Source organism: Musca autumnalis, unplaced genomic scaffold (assembly GCF_047663935.1).
Source record: "Musca autumnalis isolate F117 unplaced genomic scaffold, ASM4766393v1 scaffold_3, whole genome shotgun sequence".
Lineage (NCBI taxonomy): Eukaryota > Metazoa > Arthropoda > Insecta > Diptera > Muscidae > Musca > Musca autumnalis.
This window is the reverse complement of record NW_027411866.1, coordinates 7,713,123-7,734,923: the sequence shown is the minus strand read 5'-3', so window position 1 is coordinate 7,734,923 and position 21,801 is coordinate 7,713,123. Positions and strand designations below refer to the sequence as shown.

General features: G+C 34.4%; 2 protein-coding genes across 12 annotated transcripts in view; one reads left to right on the top strand and one right to left on the bottom strand.

Moving 5' to 3' along the window:
• The window catches only part of b6 (pentraxin-related protein b6), a 36,153-nt gene extending 34,818 nt beyond the window's left edge, over window positions 1–1,335 (top strand). For both annotated transcript variants that reach the window (XM_073971767.1, XM_073971766.1), the window contains 2 exons: window positions 137–358; window positions 424–1,335. In XM_073971767.1, coding sequence (XP_073827868.1) covers window positions 137–358; window positions 424–1,137 — 936 coding nt within the window. In that variant the 3' untranslated portion in view covers window positions 1,138–1,335. The remainder of the gene's footprint in view (window positions 1–136; window positions 359–423) is intronic.
• Window positions 1–20,637, bottom strand: part of LOC141396363 (coiled-coil domain-containing protein CG32809) — a 117,755-nt gene extending 97,118 nt beyond the window's left edge. For 3 of the 10 annotated variants that reach the window (XM_073971761.1, XM_073971756.1, XM_073971757.1), the window contains exons 1-8: window positions 20,363–20,600; window positions 18,885–19,065; window positions 18,507–18,572; window positions 18,214–18,329; window positions 2,168–2,197; window positions 1,929–2,100; window positions 1,473–1,819; window positions 1,343–1,405 (exon numbers count right to left, since the gene is read on the bottom strand). In XM_073971761.1, the coding sequence (XP_073827862.1) occupies window positions 1,343–1,405; window positions 1,473–1,819; window positions 1,929–2,100; window positions 2,168–2,197; window positions 18,214–18,329; window positions 18,507–18,572; window positions 18,885–19,035 (945 nt within the window). In that variant the 5' untranslated portion in view covers window positions 19,036–19,065; window positions 20,363–20,600. Of the gene's footprint in view, window positions 1–1,342; window positions 1,406–1,472; window positions 1,820–1,928; window positions 2,101–2,167; window positions 2,198–18,213; window positions 18,330–18,506; window positions 18,573–18,884; window positions 19,066–20,362 lie in introns of all 10 variants that reach the window. The other 7 variants (XM_073971762.1, XM_073971758.1, XM_073971764.1 and 4 more) reach the window with 6 other exon arrangements.
• Window positions 20,638–21,801: the final 1,164 nt, after the last annotated feature.

Sequence of the window (21,801 nt, the reverse complement as noted above, 5' to 3'; positions counted from 1 at the left end):
TCAGTCAGGAAACCCACTATAAAAATCATAGCTCCAGGTCTACGACCACAGGGGAGCTAACAATAATTTTGCAGTATTTTGAAATGTTCATTTCTTCTCTAACGTTCAATAAATTTGTCTAATTTCCTTTTTTCAGCTTGTTGGCCACAAAATCCCTGCCAAGGGTAAACTATTCTCTGGCGGTCCCTCAGTAACGGGAAAAATTTCAGAAGGTTTGCATTTCGAAGTAACACTGATACAAATTTATCGAGTGGCCTTGAGTGCGGGTAAGGCGCATAGAGATCATAAACATCATCATGCCCACCACTTTGATCACGAGGGTAAAGAAATACATCCCACAACCAAGAAACCACCAGTGGTAAGTTTTGAGAAACAAAAAACTCGAAATATTTTCAAATTCATTATGGATTTTTTTCTTTGCAGATTAATCGCCCTCTACCCATGCACAGCTTATTGGCCAATGGACAAATACCCACCAGGGTGCGTATTAATTTAGCCCAACCAAATGGAGCAGTAGCAAGCAATGATATCCAACCAAACCCTCCGACGGCTGCCGAACAGGCCCTCACAATACACACAAATTTCATAAATGGTCAAATAAATACCGGTTCCCGGTTAGTGGCCCAGCAATTGATAGGCCTGAATCAGAAATTCGGACCCCAGACGGCACAAACTGTAAATCGCCAAGCCATAATTGATCCCAATAATCCCGGCAAGATTAAATTTGTGGATGAAACAGAGACTCACATACTCTTCAAGAGGGATATGACTGGACAAAAATCTGCCGATGGCAAGGAGAAAAATCATCAAAAACGTGGTTTGGTATTTCTGGATGATGGCAGTATTGTTGATGATCCCTTGTTACAGGGTTCCGATGCCGTTAAATACGACGGCTTGGCCGTATTTGGAGGTCAACAATTTAAGGATGATTTGAGTGGCGCCATGAATGTGGAGGATGACATTTCGGAACATGATCGTGAACCAGCCGAGGAGGAGGTTAAGGCTGTAATGGCTCTGTGTGGTTTATGTGATGTAGAACCCTTCCAGGGTGCCATAGTTTTTGCGTGGAAAAATGCCCGAGAAAATCTCAACAATGCCTTGCAGGGTTACAGTGTGGGACGATGTGGCAATTTTTAGATGAATTTAGTTGTAGGATTTAGTTAAACTCTTATGGAAGTTGATTGATTGTATTTTTAGCCACTAGTCAGGGTAACGGATGTCAAAATTATAAAAAACAGAAACAGAGAAATGACTCGGGGTCCACCACCACAAGAAATGCAATTTTTTATATATTATTTTTTTATTTAATAAACATATTTTTTATATAAACAAAAAGACTTACCTTTGACTTGTGTATGTGTTGATTTTTATATTCCGAATCGAATTCCGGCTCACTGAAGTAACTCTGTAACAAGGAAGGGAAGTTATAACGATCATTTTTTATAATTGCAGGGTATTTTGTTACTACTTACCTGATCCTGATCCCAATGGGGTGGATTTGGTTGTGGCAGTGGCTGTGGTATCCCCGGCCCTCCTGGTAACATCTGTGGTGGTGCTGCCACCTCAGTCGATTCGAACAGACGTAACACCGAACGATCTCGTATCTCCCTTAAATGTGACCTCACATCCTCCAATTCATAGAACATATCCTTGCTGGCATCGTGTATGTAAATCTTAACATTTGGCCCCTCCAAATAGGCCATTGTCAATTGGCGAGGAAATGAACGAACAAACAAAGCTCGCACAGTATCAATTGAAGTGATTTCATTGGGCAATACTGCCATTTTCGTTTCCGATCTATATTGTAAAAATACCAAACCTAAATGATACGCGCGATAAAAAACATGAGATGAGAAAGAGTGACAAGCAAATGTCATTGTCAGTTTTGGTTTAACTTGCGATTAGGTAGGCTATGTGTGACACCATACCTAGAGGTCTTTCTAAGGTTTTCGAAGGTGTACGCACAACGGGTAACGAAGAACGTTGCTTACCGCCACGTCTAAACCCAGTACTGGCTGTTTCCACCTCAGACATAATGCCAGGATCATCATCGAACAGGGGTCCTTGATTGATGGGTGTGTAGCCACGAAAGGGTTGGGCCTGTGGGGGAAAGACAACAAATAATCATTAATAGAAAAAATGCAAAGGGGGGGATAGTTCATCGTACCTTTTTACTCTTCTGCATGCGTGAGTTCATCTGTAATAAAGAAGGAGAGGAATTAATCACGATTAGTGTAGGCAATGTTGTGGAATATAAATCCTTTAAAAATTCTTCTACAAAATATATTTTAGTCTAATTAGATTCCTTCTTTTATTGGGTAATATACCAGAATCCCATTTCGTACCCTGATAATCCGAAACCCGCTATAATTCTTGATAAACTGCTTGTCTCTTGAATGAGTTTTCTTCTGATTTAACTAAATGTATTGGCGAAAAAGTATCTAATTATGAGTGGGCCGGACAGAATATTTCATATTTTTATATCCTATTCCCTGAGGAATACTTAAAAAATTATATAATTATGCTCTCCATTTCCTGGCTTATTGGCACAAATTCTAATTGATTTCAGGTTCTAAGTATGACAAAATCAACCTAAAATTTATTAATACTAAAAGAAGGTTTCTGCCAAATGAGGTTTCCACAAAGCAAACGAAGAGGAAACTCACAAAGTACTGAAGCATGATAGAGGATATGTAAAATAGTCTTTGTCTTGAAAATAACACCGCGTTTTGAAGTAAGGAAAAAAATTTGTTGTTGTGTATTGTTGACCTGTTGTATTGTAATTTTTATATGATGATATTTTGCGGCTTAAGGTCAGTAAAAAACGTTGTTTATTTTTGATGAATTTCATTATTTATTCCGATATTTCGATTGACATCGTCAATCATCTTCAGGGAAATTTGTTGATCCACGATTATTGTCCTATTTAGGACCTCCTAAAATCATTAAAAAATCCACGATTATTGTCCTATTTAGGACCTCCTAAAAATCGTTAAAAAATCCACGAATATTGTCCTATTTAGGACCTCTTAAAAACTTTAAAAAATCCACGTATGTTGTCCTATTTAGAACCTCTTAAAAATCTTTAAAAAATCCACGATTATTGTCCTATTTAGGACCTCCTAAAAATTGTTAAAAAATCCACGATTATTGTCCTATTTAGGAACTCCTAAAAAACGTTAAAAAAAAATCCACGATTATTGTCCTATTTAGGACCTCCTAAAAATTGTTAAAAAATCCACGATTATTGTCCTATTTAGGAACTCCTAAAAATCGTTAAAAAAAATCCACGATTATTGTCCTATTTAGGACCTCCTAAAAATCGTTAAAAAATCCACGACCAGTGTCCAATTTAGGACCTTCAAAAAATCGTTGAAAAATCCACGATTATTGTCCTATTTAGGACCTCCTAAAAATCTTTAAAAAAATCCACGATTATTGTCCTATTTAGGACCTCTTAAAAATCTTTAAAAATCTATGTTTATTGACCTATTTAAGACCTCCTATAAAACTTTAAGAAATCCACGTTTATTGTCCTATTTAAGGCCTCCTATAAACTTTAAGAAATCCACGTTTATGATCCTACTTAGAACCTCCTAAAAATCTTTAAAAAATCCACGTTTATCGTCCTATTTATAACCTCCTACAAATCATTAAAAAATGCATGATTATTGTCCTGTTTAGAACCTCCTAAAAATCTTTAAACAAATTCAAGTTTATTATCCAATTTAGGACCCCTTAAGAATCTTTAAGAACCACGTTTATTGTCCTATTTAGGACCTCTTAAACACCTTTAAAAAATTCATGTTTATTGTCCTATTTAGAACCTCTTAAAAATCTTTAAAAAAATCCACGATTATTGTCCTATTTAGGACCTCCTAAAAATCGTTAAAAAATCCACGATTAGTGTCCTATTTAGGACCTCTTAAAAACTTTAAAAAATCTACGATTATTTTCCTATTTAGGACCTCCTAAAAATCGTTAAAAAATCCACGATTATTCTCCTATTTAGGACCTCCTAAAAATCGTTAAAAAGTCCACCATTATTGTCCTATTTAGGACCTCCTAAAATCATTAAAAAATCCACGATTATTGTCCTATTTAGGGCCTCCTAAAAATCGTTAAAAAAAAACCAAGATTATTGTCCTATTTAGGACCTCCTAAGAATCTTTAAAAACCACGTTTCTTGTCCTTTGTATGACCTCCTGAAAATCTTTAAAAAAACACGTTTATTGTGCTATTTAGGACCTCCTAAAAATCGTTAAAAAAATTCACGATTATTGTCCTATTTAGGACCTCCTAAAAATCGTTAAAAAGTCCACGATTATTGTCCTATTTAGGACCTCCTAAAAATCGTTAAAAAGTCCACGACTATTGTCCTATTTAGGACCTCCTAAAATCAATAAAAAATCCACGATTATTGTCCTATTTAGGACCTCCTAAAAATCGTTAAAAAGTCCACGATTATTGTCCTATTTAGGACCTCCTAAAAATCGTTAAAAAAATCCACGATTATTGTCCTATTTAGGACCTCCTAAAAATCGTTAAAAAGTCCACGATTATTGTCCTATTTAGGACCTCCTAAAAATCGTTAAAAAAATCCACGATTATTGTCCTATTTAGGAACTCCTAAAAATCGTTAAAAAAATCCACGATTATTGTCCTATTTAGGACCTCTTAAAAATCTTTAAAAATCTATGTTTATTGACCTATTTAAGACCTCCTATAAAATTTTAAGAAATCCACGTTTATTGTCCTATTTAAGGCCTCCTATAAACTTTAAGAAATCCACGTTTATGGTCCTATTTAGAACCTCCTAAAAATCTTTAAAAAATCCACGTTTATCGTCCTATTTATAACCTCCTACAAATCATTAAAAAATGCATGATTATTGTCCTGTTTAGAACCTCCTATAAATCTTTAAACAAATTCACGTTTATTGTCCAATTTAGGACCCCTTAAGAATCTTTAAAAACCACGTTTATTGTCCTATTTAGGACCTCTTAAACACCTTTAAAAAATGCATGTTTATTGTCCTATTTAGAACCTCTTAAAAATCTTTAAAAAAATCCACGATTATTGTCCTATTTAGAACCTCTTAAAAATCTTTAAAAAATCCACGATTATTGTCCTATTTAGGACCTCCTAAAAATCGTTAAAAAATCCACGATTATTGTCCTATTTAGGACCTCCTAAAAATCTTTAAAAAATCCACGATTATTGTCCTATTTAGGACCTCCTAACAATCGTTAAAAAATCCACGATTATTGTCCTATTTAGGACCTCCTAAAAATCGTTAAAAACTCCACGATTATTGTCCTATTTAGGACCTCCTAAAAATCGTTAAAAAATCCACGATTATTGTCCTATTTAGGACCTCCTAAAAATCGTTAAAAAATCCACGATTATTGTCCTATTTAGGACCTCTTAAAAACTTTAAAAAATTTACGTGTATTGTCCTATTTAGGACCTCTTAAACACCTTTAGAAAATGCATGTTTATTGTCCTATTTAGGACCTCTTAAAAACTTTAAAAAATCCAAGTTTGTTGTCCTATTTCGAACCTCTTAAAAATCTTTAAAAAATCATGTTTATTATCCTGTTTAGGACTCCCTAAAAATCGTTAAATAATCCATGTTTATTGTCCTATTTAAGACCTCCAATGAATCTTTAACAAATCCACGTTTAGTGTTCCACTTAGGACCTCCTAAAGTCTTATTTAGGACCTTTTAAAAACTTTAAAAATCCACGTTTATTGTCTTATTTAGGACCTCCTAAAAATCTTAAAAATACCACATTTATTGTCATATTTAGGACCTTCTAAAAATCTTTAAAAAGTCCAGTTTTATTGTCCTATTTAGGACCTCCTAAAAATCTTAAAAATACCACATTTATTGTCATATTTAGGACCTTCTAAAAATCTTTAAAAAATCCACTTTTATTGTCCTATTTAGGACATCCTAAATGTAAAGAAAAAATAATAGTTTATTAAGAATTATTTGTGTCTATGTTTATGCTTTGAATAAAATGTTGACCTGAAATTATTCCATATTAAAAAGGAAATTTGTTCCTAAAAGTATGTCATGTTTTTACAAGCAATCATTGCTATGGAAATAAGTTAAGCTATGGTTTGAAGATAGGTTTGAGCAAAAAGTAGACCGCTTCGTAAAAAAAATGTTAGCCAGAAAGTATTTCATGTTTTGCAGTTGAGTTTGGCCTAATAATAGACCAAGTTATGAAAAAAACGGCCTAAAAGTGGTCCATATTTTAAAGATGAGTTCTACCTAATGGCCTGTTTCACTGAGACAATTCGAATTCAAGTTCGTTCGAAGTACTACCAAACTCCTGTTGTTGTACAATACTTTTTTTTGTTTAACAACAAAAACGAAACAAATATTTTTCGTTTGATAGAGGCTCTGAAAGTATACCTTGCAAAGGAGAAATTAAAAGTATATTCTGAAAGAAATTTTCATTTTATTTGTTTTTTAAATTGTTTTGGGCGTTCTGCGGCATTTTGGTCCTAAACTACTATTCCTTTTTAAAGCAAAAAGTGTACCTATAAAGTCCACTTATTTTATACAAATCTTCTACAGAGAGTTTTTCAAATTGTTTATTTTGATATCTGCAGTCTGGAGTATTCCCCCATTGGCTTAACTTCATCCATGATCATTGGTAGCGATTAGTAAATTTTACAGGCTGTCAGTGCGTTTTGTACACATTACTCTCTGTAATAGAAAATAATGATGAAGTTAAGCCAATGGGGGAATACTCCAGACTTAGGCAATCATATGATTGAATCTTCAACAACAACAAACATTGTTCATTTTATTATAATTTTCTATATGTACATTTAGAATTTTTATTAAACTTTTGTTGATTTTTGAATCAATTTGAGAAATTTAAAGCCTACTTTCAGGGGTCAAATCAGTTGTTTTAAATTTGTTTCACTTGGTTTTAATTTTATTTAGCAAATATTGAAATATTCAATGTATTTTTGAAGCCAATTATTTTTTATATATTTCTGGAGATGTTTCGAATTTAGTTTGGGGAAATTAAAGCCTACCTTAAGGCTCAAATCAGCTGTTTTAATATTGGTGAAATATAAAAGCCTTGTTAATTATTTCCATGACAACAATAACTTAACGTTTTTTCTTAGACCTTTCGAAAAGAAATGTGGCATACTATTGGTAGCAAATCAGCTGGTTTTTAATTTGTAACCTTGGTTATACATTTGATAGGGAAACTTAAAACGTTTCGTTTAATTTTTACAATAAAATAAAATGTTTTATTCCTACGGCGAGAAATAAGAACAAACATAATTTATTCAAAAAGTCAATCGGTTTTGGCTTAATACCTTTTATTTTAATATATTTGAATAAAACTGTGAACATCTAATACAACTTCTGCAAAAAGTCAATTTTTATATAATTCTAAGATTTTTTCATATAATAATGCCTACTTTTAGTTTGCCCATTTATCTTAACAATTTCCAGATTCTAGAAATGACAAACATTAAGCCAAAGTTTATAAATACTGCAAAACAGTTTTCTACAAAATCAGGTCCGCATAAAGAAGACTAAGGGAAACTCAAAAAAAAAAACTTACAGAGTAAGAGAACATGATAGAGGGTATATGAAATAGTGCAGGTCTATAATGATTTAGTCTAAAATGATTTATTTGTGCATTTGTGGCTACGTTCATGCTTTGAATAAAATGTTGAAATTGTTGTCCTGAAAGTATACCATGTTTAATATCACTTTTTAAACGTTATTTTGACCCACAAACAATCAATGTTACGAATATAAGTTCTGTTAGGATTCGAAGATGACTATGGCCAAAAAGTAAAGCATGTTCAAAAGAATGGTTATCACAAAGTTGTTGGTGTTTTGAAGTTGAATTTGTCCTAATAATAGTAAGTTATGAACAAATGTCCTAAAAGTAGTCCATGTTTTGAGGATGGATTTTCACCTAAAAGTAGACCATACAATGAAGAATTTTAAAAGTATACTATGTTTGGAAAGTAATTATAGCCGGAAAGTAGTCAACGTTATGAAGATAATTTTGGCCTAATAGCAGATTATATTTTGAAAGAAATTTTCACCAAGGACCTCCTTTTATATTTTACATGACAATGTCGTATTTTTCTTTTTTTAAATAGTCGGGGTTAATCTCAGTGTCGTTGTTTTATTGTTTAATAAACCAACTTTTTACGTGGCGAAATTTTGTTATCATTTATGATGGGGTATGTAACAGCGGCCTTTTAAAAACGCCATTGTTTCGGTTTTAACTTAAAATTTGAGCATGCTTTAAATACAATTTTAGAATAAAACCAAATTTAGAAGAAATTTTATTTTCTTTGAATCCTTTTAGGCCTTAAAATAGTCTACGGTTAAGGCTTTTCTTGAAGGCGACAAGGGTTTAAGGGATTCTTGCCGCTAACATCTTTAAATAATGTTTGATGATAAAGTAGCTTCTTTTGACCTTAGTAGACCTTAGATTTGAAATCCACTTGACCTTACAATGAGCTACATTCTGACTAAATTTTGACGTTAAGGTAGATTACGTTTTTACACAATAATTTACCCTGAAGTAGACCACATATTTAAGCATTTTTTGACCTTTAAATTGTGGATATTTTTAAGCATTTTAGTTCATAGATTTCGTCGGTCTTCGGGTACCTCCAACACAACATTTCCTATAACGACGTTAATTTTTTTTTCGAGAATAAGTCCATACTTCCTGAGATAATGGCCCAAAAGCCGTAAAAACCCGACAGGCATCTTGCACATCGTAATATTTCTCCCAAATGTACGTCAACCATACAAAGGGTCTATATTCGGACAACATCTTCACATACTACCCTCACAAAAGTTCAACATTTCGCTTAAGAGCAGTTTAAGGACTGTTTAAAGATCGCTTTGAAATGTTTACCGAAGGTACTCGTTCAATAGCTCTCATTCTACGGTGACCAACTAAAATAGTTGAGGTCGGGATAAGAGGTCTTCTATTCTATAGAAGATCCCTACGGAGATCTTTTTTTATAGAAGGCCCCATGAGGAGATTTACTATTCTACAGAAGAGCTCTACGTAGGTCTTCTATATTACACCCCTAAGGTGATCTTCTATGCTATAGAAGACCTACACGGAGGTATTTTATTATACAGAAGATCTCAACTAAAATTTTCTATTCCACAGAAGATCTCAACTAAGATTTTTTATTCTATAGAATACAAGTACGGAAATCTTCTATTTTTATAAGACACCTACCCTCAATAACCTTACTTTTACTCCAGCCAAAGATATCATCCGTTCGCATACACTAAAGACCTAAAGATCTTATATTTTACAGAAGGCCTTTTCGGAGTTTTTATTCCTAGAAGACTTAGTGAACGCCTTAGATTTATGAATGCATATTCTATAGAAAACCCCTACGGTCGTCTTGCATTATATAGAACAACCCTACGGCCTTATATTCTATGGCAAACCCCATCGGAGGTTTTCTTTTCTACAGAAGCACCTACGGAGGCCTTCTATTCTATAGAAAACAAAAAGGGGTCTCTGTTCTGTAGAAGATTCCTACGGAGATCTTCCTATCTGTGGCAGGCCCCTAAGGAGGTCTTCTATTTTACATAAGGTCTCTTTGGAGGTCTTTTATTTTACAGAAGGCACCAACGGCGGTATTATATTCTATAGGGGGACCTACGGAGTTCTTCTATTCAATGGAAATCATCTATGGAGTTCTTTTATTCTATAGAAGAGACATACGGAGTTCCACTATTCTATAGAAGTCACTTCTATTCTATAGAAGTCACCTACGGAGGTCTTCTATTCTATAGAAGAAACCTACACATGTCATGTATTTTATAGAAGACACCCAAGGAAGCCTTCTTTTATATAGATAATACCTACGATCCATAAAAGACCCCTACGGAGAGCATCACTTCGGCGGGTTTTTCCGTAGAAGACCTTACGAACGCACTCGATATATGAAGGTATATTCTATAGAAAACCTCTATGGAGGTCTTCTACTCTATAGAAAATACCTACGAAGGATGCTCTATTTTACAGAAAACTCCTACGGAGGTCTTTGATTATATAGAACATCCCTATACAGGTCTTTGATTACACTGTGCAACAAAATTCAATTTTTTTTTTTCAAAATGATGGGAAAAACTGAGTTGATTATGAAAGTAGGGGTAAAAATATAAGATGCGTGTATCGGCGTTTTCAAAGTTTACATCGGAAAGTAACAAAAGTAGACAGGGAAAGTTCCGCCCGTTTCTTTTTTCGAAATATTCGAGTTAAGATATCTTGGAATTCTTGCATTTTAGGTATATATTGTCTTTGGCAACTTTACAGTGGAGGATGTGGGGAATATTTTTGTTAAAAATTTTAACGCTCATGTGGTTCATCAAAGGGGTCTTTTTCGTCCTTTTTTTGAAAATCTTTCAAAAACTCCTTTAAAATGTGATCATATCAAATCCAAATATTTTACAAAATTGTTTGCCATAAAATTTTACTATATGTCTCAGAATACACTAAATCTGTAAATTTTATCTAATCGCCAGGAATCTCTAAAAATTAAAAACACGTTTTAGGGTTAAAGTCGGACTTCATCTGAGTTTATTCGAAATTCCCACAAAACATAATTTTAGAGAGATGACGTCAAAGACAAAAATATTCTTTGTCAAATTTCATTATGGGTTATCAAAGAAATGAAATGTATATTTACATTACATATCATGAATATATCATTATCAATTTTGCTGAAAAACATAAAAATATTTTCCAATTTTTTTGATGAAAAATGTTTCCTTCTTTTTTCAAGTTTGTACATGAAAATAATATGAAACTTGGTTCTAGGTGAAAAGTGTCAAAAGAAGAAAAATTTTACACAAAATTTCATTATGAGTTGCAGAATAAACCATATATCTAGGTATACTATTTTCTTAAGAAAATTAGATTACAAATTTATATATTTAAGAATGAAATTATTTGTTTTAATTTTGGACTGTTAATCTTCTTTATATATAAAACTCAATTGTCGTTTGTTGGTAATTGAATCAGTTGAAAACGGCTGGAGCGATTTGGATAATTTTTTGTGGAAATGTTAGTCATAGTCCAGTTTAGGTTTTTATGCAAAGAAAAATTGGCCACGCCCACTTTTCCGCCCACTTTTATAAATATGTTATATCTACGGAACTACTCAATAGATTTTCCTGAAATTTGCAGGGAACGTAAAGTGGTGGCCCGCGGTTGAAATAGGCTACATATTTGGTAGAATTTCGGATCGGGCGGGGTACCTCCCCTATGCCATATTTTTGCCAGGGAATGTACAAGGATGGCCCCCTCTTAAAATAGGCTACAAATTCAGTTGAAATTTTTAAAAATGTTATATTTACAATAATTACGAATGTATTTATTTCGGAAGACCTTACCCACTTTTTTAGGATCCAATGACATGACTTGACCACACCCACTTTTTAAAATATGTTACATCTACAAAACTACTGAACCGATTTTCCTGAAAATGTCAGGGAATGTACGGGCATATTTTCTTGAATTTTCAAGGGACATATTTGAAAAAAAACGCCTTACATTTATGAATAAAAATCAAATGCTGTCATAACCCAACTTAGATTTTTTGGAAGGAAAAGTTTACCACGCCCCCCGAAAACAGGTTACATATTTTATTAAATTCCAGAGGGAGCGGGGTGATATTTTTAAAAAACGTTATATTTGCAAAAATTATGCATGTATCTGATTAAAAATTTACGGATTAATCTACAATCTAGGTACTTCTTTAGGGCCTACCGGCCCGCCCACGCCTGTTGTTTTTTTTAATATGTCATAACTCCAGTACTACTGAAGGGATTTCCATAAAATTTGCGACAAAAGCTCAATGTTTGCCGTTGTTATGTATATATTATGAATTTCGGAAGAGGTGGGGTACCTTCCCCATGCCTTTCTGTTAAACGCTATATATATGCCAAATGTATGATTATATCGGTTTCAGAATACATTTTGGTAGGCAATGAAGTTGTGTGCACCCTAGGTACATATTTGGAGCCAAGATACCGGACCAGGCCTACTTTTTTTAATATGTTATATCTTGAAAACTGATGACCACGCCCACTCTTTTCAAAACATTTATTTTTCAAAACTACTGAACCTAATATTCAGAAAATGTTCAGGAATTTTCCGTGGTCCAAAATGCTATATATTTGTAGTCGAATTTCGGGGTCTATTATTTTATAATCGCTATATTTGCTAAACTTATGAGTGCATCGGCTTGCAAATTAGTTTTCGAGACAACGGAGGTTGCGCCCCCGATCAAGAAAAACTATACATTTACAAATTTACTTGAATGGTAAGGTCCAACGGTCCATCAGGCATGAAAAGCTAAAACATATAAGTCTGAATAAGCGGGAGAATTCGATTTAACAACTTTTTAACCATTAAAATTAGATCGCTTTAAGACAAAGACAGGGACATGGTCGATAATAAATCCTAAAAAGCATAAATTGGCGAAAAAATCCGACAAAGTCCGTAAGAGAAAAGAAAGGTTACAGACAAAAAACCCTTCTCGGTTTGACAATATACCGAAGAAGTGAGGTAGAAAATACCTATTTTTTAATTTTCAAGCATAAAGTCGATATAAAGTTTTCATTAAAACTCATTACGACGGGCCAGCAACGCGGACCGTGGTCTGCTAGTTTTACATAATTCCATACTTGATCAAATTCTAAAAAAATCCTTCACTTTTTGGGGATATGGTAAAAAGAAGAAATATTCCAAATCAAATTTCACTATGACTCTCTGAATAAAAGAAATCTGTAACGATAACATATAACATTCTTAGCAGTCCCTGTTTTTGATATAGCGTTTAGGGCCATATTTTACAAATTTCATCCAGATTGTTGTTGAGATTGCACACTATAAATAACTTATTGATGGTTTTTCGTTATGAATTCATACGGAAGGTGTCGCGCGTTCCATTTAAACAGCTTTTGAAATATTTGTGGTGAATATATATTTGAAAAATATAGAAAACCCCGATCGGATTGTTGTAAAATTGCGTATTTTTAGTACTTTTAACTTAAATTATGTAGTTAGGATAAGCCGCTGGTTGCTTATATTGTATGTGAGAATACATTGGAGGTCTACGGCTATGGTCCAGTGAAAATATAAGTGTCATATGGACTCTCACATACACGATTTGTTTGATGAAGTCCGAATTTAAGCCTAAAACGAGTTTTTTTAATTTTTAGATATTCCTGGCGATTAGATAAGATTTGGAGTATTCTGAGACATATAGTAAAATTTTATGGCGAACAATTTTGTAAAATATTTGGATTTGATATTATCACATTTTAAAGGAGTTTTTGAAAGATTTTCGAAAAAAGGACGAAGCAGACCCCTTTGATGAACCGCATGAGCGTTAAAATTTTTAACAAAAATATTCCCCACATCCTCCACTGTAAAGTTGCCAAAGACAATATATACCTAAAATGCAAGAATTCCAAGATATCTTAACTCGAATATTTCGAAAAAACTAGAAATGGTCGGAAATACTATCCGATGTAATCTTTGAAAACGCCGATACACGTGTCTCATATTTTTATCTCTACCCAGCGAAAAGTTTGCCTCCAAAGAGGCAGTTAAATGATATGTACAAGTGATTTGGAAGTGCATCAAATTATGCATTTTCACTCATGATTTTTGCAAGGGAGTGACCCCGGAAAGAGGCACTCCATTGCACCGCATTTTAACTGACCCTTTGGCATTGCATTTCAACTGAACCTTTGGCACTGCATTTCAACTGACCCTTTGGCGTTGCATTTTAACTGACCCTTTGGGGTAGAACAGGAGGCAGTCCAGAGCACGTGTTTTGAATAACAAAATCAAATGCATTTATTATTTGTGTAAAACAAACATATTCGTGCATGTTCTGGAATTTATCGTGTATCCATTGATGTTCTGTGTTTCACGTGAAAAGAGCTTTCATATTTCACGAAAGAACTTTGGAAAGCTTTATTACAGCTTTCAAACTTTATCATTAACAATGAACAAAACATCAGTCTGCGTTAGCGCATCAACGAATACACATGCGTGTGTGGGTATGTACGCTTTGTTCGTTTGATTGTTTACGAAACGGACGTAAACAAAGAAACGAACTTCTACAAGAGCGCGTACATGTTGAATTTGTTACTTTTGGAAAAAATACATTTTTAAATCATATTTTGTTAAGAAAATTAAATATTTTTTGAATGCTAATAGAAAACACATTAGATTTTAGCCCTATGCTGTTTTTGTAGAAAATTTCAATTAGTTTCTTTAAAAAATAAGGATTCACTCAGCTCTCACCATCAAAATTACAGTGTGAGGAATACACCCCAGTGTAGCAGAACAGCTTTAGGTGTGTTCGATACACGTGAGGTGCAGAGGTGAATGCCAGAACATGCATGATTAATAACTTTATTACGTAAATTAACACAAATTATGAAAATTCTCTATTGAATTCAATCGCAAACATGTGTGTTTCCTCCGCTCTTCATTTAATCCAAGCTTAAGTGCTTTTGCTTTATCTGCTAAATGGGTTTGATATTGCCTGCCCATCACTAGTTAAGATTTCGACATGTACTCCAACAGCACTCCATTGGGAAATTTTCTTCTCGTGAGTTACCGGAAAAATGTTCACAAATTAAATATTATTTAGTTTGTATTAACAAATGTTTGGAAATGTTAACACGATTATCTCTTTTTGGAAATGTATTCCGCAGCTGTAGAGATGTACAAACTGATTTTTGTACATGTAGGGATCTCTAACAACTGGTAATAAAATGTAGTGAATGGAGTGTCTTTTTCGCGACTCCGTTTGCACTGCATCCGGATGCTGTTAAATTGTGAGGAATTGGAGTGCCTTTTTCACGACTCCGTTGAACTGCCTCCGGATGTTGTTAAAATGTGACAAATGGATGTGATTCTTTGGATTGCATCCAAATGTGGTTAAAATGTGAGGAATGGAGTGCCTTTTTCACGACTCCGTTGGAACTGCATAAAAACATGCCGTGAAAGAATTAGTCTACATTGCACTACTTCCAATTTATTTTGCTGGGTACTTTCATATTCTACTGAGTTTTCCTTGTCATTTTTTTGTCGCACAGTGTTATATAGAACATCCCTGCGGAGGTCTTCTACAAACACAAGCATACAAAAACGGGGTTTTTGTTCTATAGAAAACTCCTACGGAGATCTTTCTATCTGTGACAGATCCTTTGGCGGTCTTTTATTTCATAGAAGGTACTTACGGCGGTCTTCTATTTTATAGAAGAGACCTACGGAGTTCCTTTATTCTATAGAAAAGACATACTGAGTTATTCTATTTTACAGAGTACACCTGTTATTCTATAGAAGACATCCACGGCAGTATTCTATACTACAGCAGATACCTACGGAGATCTTCTATTCTATAGAAGTCACCTACGGTGGTCTTCTATTCTACACAAGAACCCTACAGGTCGTAAGGAAGTCTTCTTTTATATAGACGATCCCTATGGAGGTTTTTTTATTCCATAAAAGACCCCTAGAGAGAGCATAATTTCTGTAGAAAAGATGGCATGTTTTCTCCGAAGACCCATACGGAGGTCTTCTATTCTGTGGAAGACCGCCAAGGAGGTCTTCTATTCTAAGGAAAACCTCTACGAAAGTTGTCTATTTTATAGAAGACCGCTACGGAGGTCTTATGTTGTATAGAATACCCCTTACAAAGGTATATACTTCTAAATAAGGTCTTCTAGGGTGTTTTTCTACTGTAGAGAGATTCTATACAAAATGCTTGTAGAAATGCTCTATTCTATAGAAGACTTATACTCTATAGAAGATACCTACGTAGCTCTTCTTCTCTATAGAACACACCTACCTTCTTCTATGTTCAGAGGTCTTTATACCCTCAGCATTTCTGCTAACGAGGGTATATACACTTTCATACGGGCAAAATGTGCCTCATCGAAATAATGGTTTTAGACCCCAAGTATGTTTGGACGAAATGTGTTTCAGACAATTTGGAGTCGATTTAGCAATGTCCGTCCGTCTGTCTGTCTGGCTGGTGCGCACGATAACTCTCGAACGGATGAACCGATTTGGTCCAAAATATGGCTTTCGCAATATTTTGTCCAAACTTAGTTTAAGTTCGAAGATGGGTTATATCGGTACCTCCCCCACAAAAGTTCAGAAATGTTCGGAAAATTTGTGCGCACGATAACTCCTGAAGGAAGCAACCGATTTGGTCCATACTTTGCACATCGTGAAATTTCTACCAGATTTAGATGAGGTTCCAATAAGGACTCAATCGGTCCATTCCTTCAGGTAGCTCCTACACAAAATTTTGGAAAAGTTCAGTTTAGGACCTGTTCATTAATCGCTTTGATTTTTGTTGTAACAACTTGTATTCAATGGTACAAGTTTCATCAGGGGCAAGTGAATGATTTGAGACACTTTGATTTCTGTTGAAGCAGCTTTCATTTGCTGTCTCAATTACGATGGTAAAAGTTTTTTCAAGGACAAGCCCATTCTTCTTGAGAAAACACCATAGTGGCACCATAACTCGCAAACTGATCAACCGATTCGGTCCAAAATTTGGCCTTTGTCATATTTTGTCATAGTTTCAGTTCGAAGATAGGCAATACTGGTTCTCAACTTCCGGTACTTCCACCGGATATTTAAAAAATGTCACTTAAATGGTATGCACGATATCTATTGAACAAATTCGGTCCAAACTTAGGATCTCCTAGTATTTTATCCAAATTTAGTTTTACTTCTACAATGGAGGTACCTTAGGGTACCTGCCCCACAAAAGTTCAACATTTGTGTCTAAGTGCAGTTTAAGATCTGTTCGAAGATCCTTTGGAAATATATACCGATGCTGTTATGCGTTATGGTCCTGTTTACAGCGGTGTTATGTTTTCTGTGGACAACTCCATGCTTCCTAGCATACTGGCCCAAAAGTTATAACATGACCCACTGAAATGACTAGTGGGCGCCGTATCTATCGAAAAGATATGAGTCCCAAAATAAGATTCACTTCCATAATGGACCAAGTCGGTTCATTCAATTAAGTAACTCCTCCGCAACACTTTTGAACTTTAATCCTAATCCATATTTTCGTCGTAAGTTTGAATGTCCAAAAAAGGCCACCAAATACTGAAAAGACCCTAAATACATTCGACCTGACTCTAGATGAAAGTTTTAATTCACATAGGATGAGGGTATGTCTCTGTCGGCAAAGGAGACTGATACTTTTTTACTTGTGTCTTTTATAGAAAACCCGTAAGTTGACTGTATGGCTCTATAGAATATCCCTACGTCGGTCCTCCATTCTATAGAACACACATGCAGAGGTCCATGTGAAGATCTTCACTCCTTCTACCGAACAGAAAACCCCTTCTTATATTCTCCTTAAATTCTCCTTAAATTCTCCTATGGAAATCTAAGGCCTCTACCCTCAACTACTATACATACGTAGGTTGTTTTCTATTCTCTATGTGAATCTTATTTTACTGAATAGAAAGCTTCTTCTTCCGAAAATTAATAATATAGCTGGGAATATTTCGAAGCGGAAGATTGCTAAAAATTTGCTAAATTTTTTAGGGTGAAAATTGGTAAAAATTTAAACGTATTTCAACACGAAAATTTGGCTTTATTTGAAGTCTAAAGAACTAAAAAAATAAATGGGAATATTTAAATGTGGAAAATTGTTAAATATGTATTTGGGGCTACTCGAAGAAGAAAATTGGTTTAACATTTTGGACTAATGGGAAGCAGGGTTTACAAAAGTCTGGAACTATTTGAAGTTGAAGCAGTAATGACAGATCAGGTACCTATGAAAGCGGGGAATTGATGAAACAATCTATCATCTTTTGAAAACTGAAATTGAATGAAAACTCTTCTAAAATTTGTAGACTATTTAAAACGGAATACTGTAGGCATTTCAATTGCATTGTTCTTCCGAAAACAACTGCTTTATTTACTCCGAGAATCTTTCAATTTTGAGATTTAAAAATGATATTGCTTTTCCATTATTGACACTTATAAAAAATTCAATTTAATGCAAATTCATTCCTCATCAATTCTATTGGTCAACGAATTTCAAATTAATCTCTGGTCTTAGCCACCACTTATTTTGAAAATCCACAAAAAACGGAAAAGTACTTACCTCCAAGTCCATGGCTTTTAGTGTCTGCTGTTGATTTTGTTGGTTGACATAGGATAGCATATCACCACCTAAGGTATGGCGGCGAGGGTCCTCTCTACGCATGTTACGTCTACGGTCTAGAAACCACGAAAATTGCGATGACGATGATGATGATGCCGATGACGAAGAAGAACAGATTGAAATGTAATGGAAGAAAACCACACGAATACAAATTATCAGCATTACTTAAAGGCTCTGATCTGCTCTGCAGCAGTAAATTTACTTTAGAATCCAGGGAGTGTGACAATATTTACCTTGTTCGCTATTTTGCATATGACCAGATTTCATATCATTTTGCCAGTTTTCATCGGACGATGTGGCTGCATTTGTGGCAGGGGATAATGAACAAGGAAATGGTGACAAAATGCCATTAAACACCAGCACGAACAACATTGTCGTCGTCAGCACCACCAAACAGAGCATTAAACAATGAAGAAACCATTAGAACAGGACATGGTTTTTAAACAAACACAGGCATTAGGAATAAACCCCAACAACAGGAACAACACAAAGAACGGCAGCAAAAAAATCAACAACAAAACGGGAAACGCTTAATGAAAAATTCAATTGCGCTTTCGTGTTTGCCTAATGTAGTCCTGCTGCCTGCCTGCTACTGTTCGGTGTGTACTTACCTCCCTCACGTCCTTTACGTTTCTTTTTGGAACTACTGCCACTAGAACTACTACCGCCTCCACCTCCACTACCTCCACCACCACCACTGCTACTGTTGGCATTTGAAGAGTTCGCTGAACTTTTATCTTTGCTTTTCCAGCGTATTAACATTTTGAGCGGCTAGAATAGGCCAAGCAAAGCCTGCACATGTAATAAGGGACATAACAGAGAAGAGAAGAAGACGAAGGAACAGACGTTAGGAGAATGCAAGACTTCTGGTTTTTGGATTCCTTTTTTTCCTCAGGCTTAAAATAAAAATCCCTCACTTTACTTTCTGAAAGATTTTTACACCAACATGAATGGCAACAAAAAGGACGAACAAAAAAGGATTGTATTTTATGTTTTCTTAGTAAAATAAATATTTGATGTGCAATGACAAACACTACTCCCTAGCTCGGCACCTTGTGCTAATGCATATCCCATACTCCACTCATGAAAGCATGTGGGGGGAGTGTGTAAATGTGTTAAAGGACAATGTTGGAATAAAATGTCATGAATATTTGATAAATTCTTCTTATGTTCTGCACTATAAAAAACAAAAAGCAGAACTTTATGGCTTACGGCTAGGTGGGAGGGTGACCAGGCACCAATCAACCTGACATCGCCAACCAGCCAGCCGGGTCAAGAGGATGTGCTGTGTGGATGTTATGGGAAATCCAGTTCCGTTTCAAAAATGAAATCCTGCGCATGTCCTTGTTACACATATGAAATTTCACAGTTCATCTGAACAGAGCAGAGGAGGGTCGTTGTCGGTCACAAAATTTGTGTTTGTTTATGTTTGAAAAATTCAAACAAATATTTTGCCGGTAGGAATAAAAAAATTATCACGTGCATTTTCAACATGAAAACAAACCAGATAACTCTCCCAATAAGAGCGAGAATGAGAGAGTAAAACTCTCTCAAAACTCTGTTTTTACACAACTCTGAGAAATCTTGTAGAAATTTCTTGAGAGACCAGGTTCGAGATTTGGTGAATTTGGAAAAAGTTGGGTAAGGTTATTGTCGAGCAATGGCTTTCGAATTACATTCGACCAGCAATGGCTTTAAAACTTTTTTGTAACAATTTCAGGGAGTTGTTGTGCTAGACCTTAGGCGTTTTAAGGTTTCAAAGTAACTGAGTTACTTGTTTTTTTTTCTTCTTTTCTTTCTTCATTAACTTTCGACATTCTTGGGCTTTCGTTTAATGTTAAAGTTGAACGGGGGTACTACATATATATTTTTCCTTTTTGATGCTGCTGCTGCTGCAACACTTGTGGTTGTTTGATTACTGGACCTTAATGAAAAATTCCTTTACAAACAAAAAAACCAAATTTTTTTCACAATGAAATATATAAAAATTCCTTTGCACACAAACTTTAGAAGCACTTTCTTTAATTAGCTATTCTTTGACTTCATTTTTTTCACAACTTCATCTTAAATTCACACACGCAAAACACACCTTTTATAGAAAATTTTCTAATTTCTTAGCTATATTTTAAAATATTTCCTGTATTCCTTTTTGTTATTTTAGTATTCAAATTTCCACTCCAGCACTTTAAATTTTATTTTATTTTTCTTGCACTTTTAATTGCTTTTGTAGCTAAATTGATTTTTTCCAAATAGGAATTTTTTTTAATTTCTTGTAATATTTTTGCTGTCTGTGACCGTATGAACCGTTCGATACTTCTTAAATGCCTGTGAATTTCGTGTATATCATAGAAGAGTTTCCGCCCTAAATGGTTTGGCAGGAGTTCAAAGCGCATGTGTTATCCTTGTTATGTTTACACCACACCTGCAAAGTTTGAAAAGCAATGGAAATGTTAAATAACATATGGGACTTAACAGGGGAGTTTAACGGTTTTAAATTGTGTTAAAGGTTTGAAGCTCAAAATGTTTTTAAAAAAATAAACAAACAACAAAACGTGAATTCTTTTAAAATCAATCGTATTAAAGTGTCGACTGTTTTAAAGTCAAGTATTCCTCTATAATGTGGACCAAAAGTCCAAACAAAACGATATCTATTTTAGGGTCGAAATGTTTTTCAAAATATGGGCTACATTAAGACCAATATTCTATCAAAACGTGAGCCTTTTTAAAACGTGGACTATATAAAAACAAAAATTCCTGAAGCATATTTAAACGCCACTCAAAAATAGACCGATAACTTTTCTGAAACGTCGATTATTCTAAAAAATTACTTACGGCGACACCGTTATGTGAGTGAATACATTATAAGAATTTTTATTGCACCACTGATGGCGACATCTGTCCATGGAATTACGAACAAACTAACCACCTATTTCCTAGTGTAGACAACAATCGCAGCGATTTATCATACTCACCACATGGTATATTTGCCAATACAAATTCACCTGAGATTTGGTTTATTTATAGATTTTCTCAACACAAAACTCAAAGAGTTGCCCTCACTTGAAATACCAAAGAAAAAATATGATTATGGCACTAATCACATTTTGGTATTGACAAGCCATGGAAAGTTTGTATTCGTAGAATGTGTACTCGTATTTAGGTGACTTTTATTAAATTTTTTTATAAATACTAACATTTTCTATTTATGTTGTTGATGTAAAAAGTTCCTTATTCAGTAAAAATTGGAAAAGTCAATTGAAACCATTTCGGTTTAAAAGGATTCCACAATCTTCAAATATCTGATATTGGGTTGTACAGGGCACGAGGGTTATACCAAAACGTTTAATTTGGTATAAGCTACCCTGCGGGGAAATAAATTAGTTTGAAAATAGTTTATAGTAGTTTAAAAAAAACCACAAGTGGTCATTTTTCGATTATTTTCCATTACGCCAACTAACTATTTTAACATGGGGATTAGCTAGGCAGTGGACAATTGTCATCTCTGCATTACTTTTAACTAGTTATAAA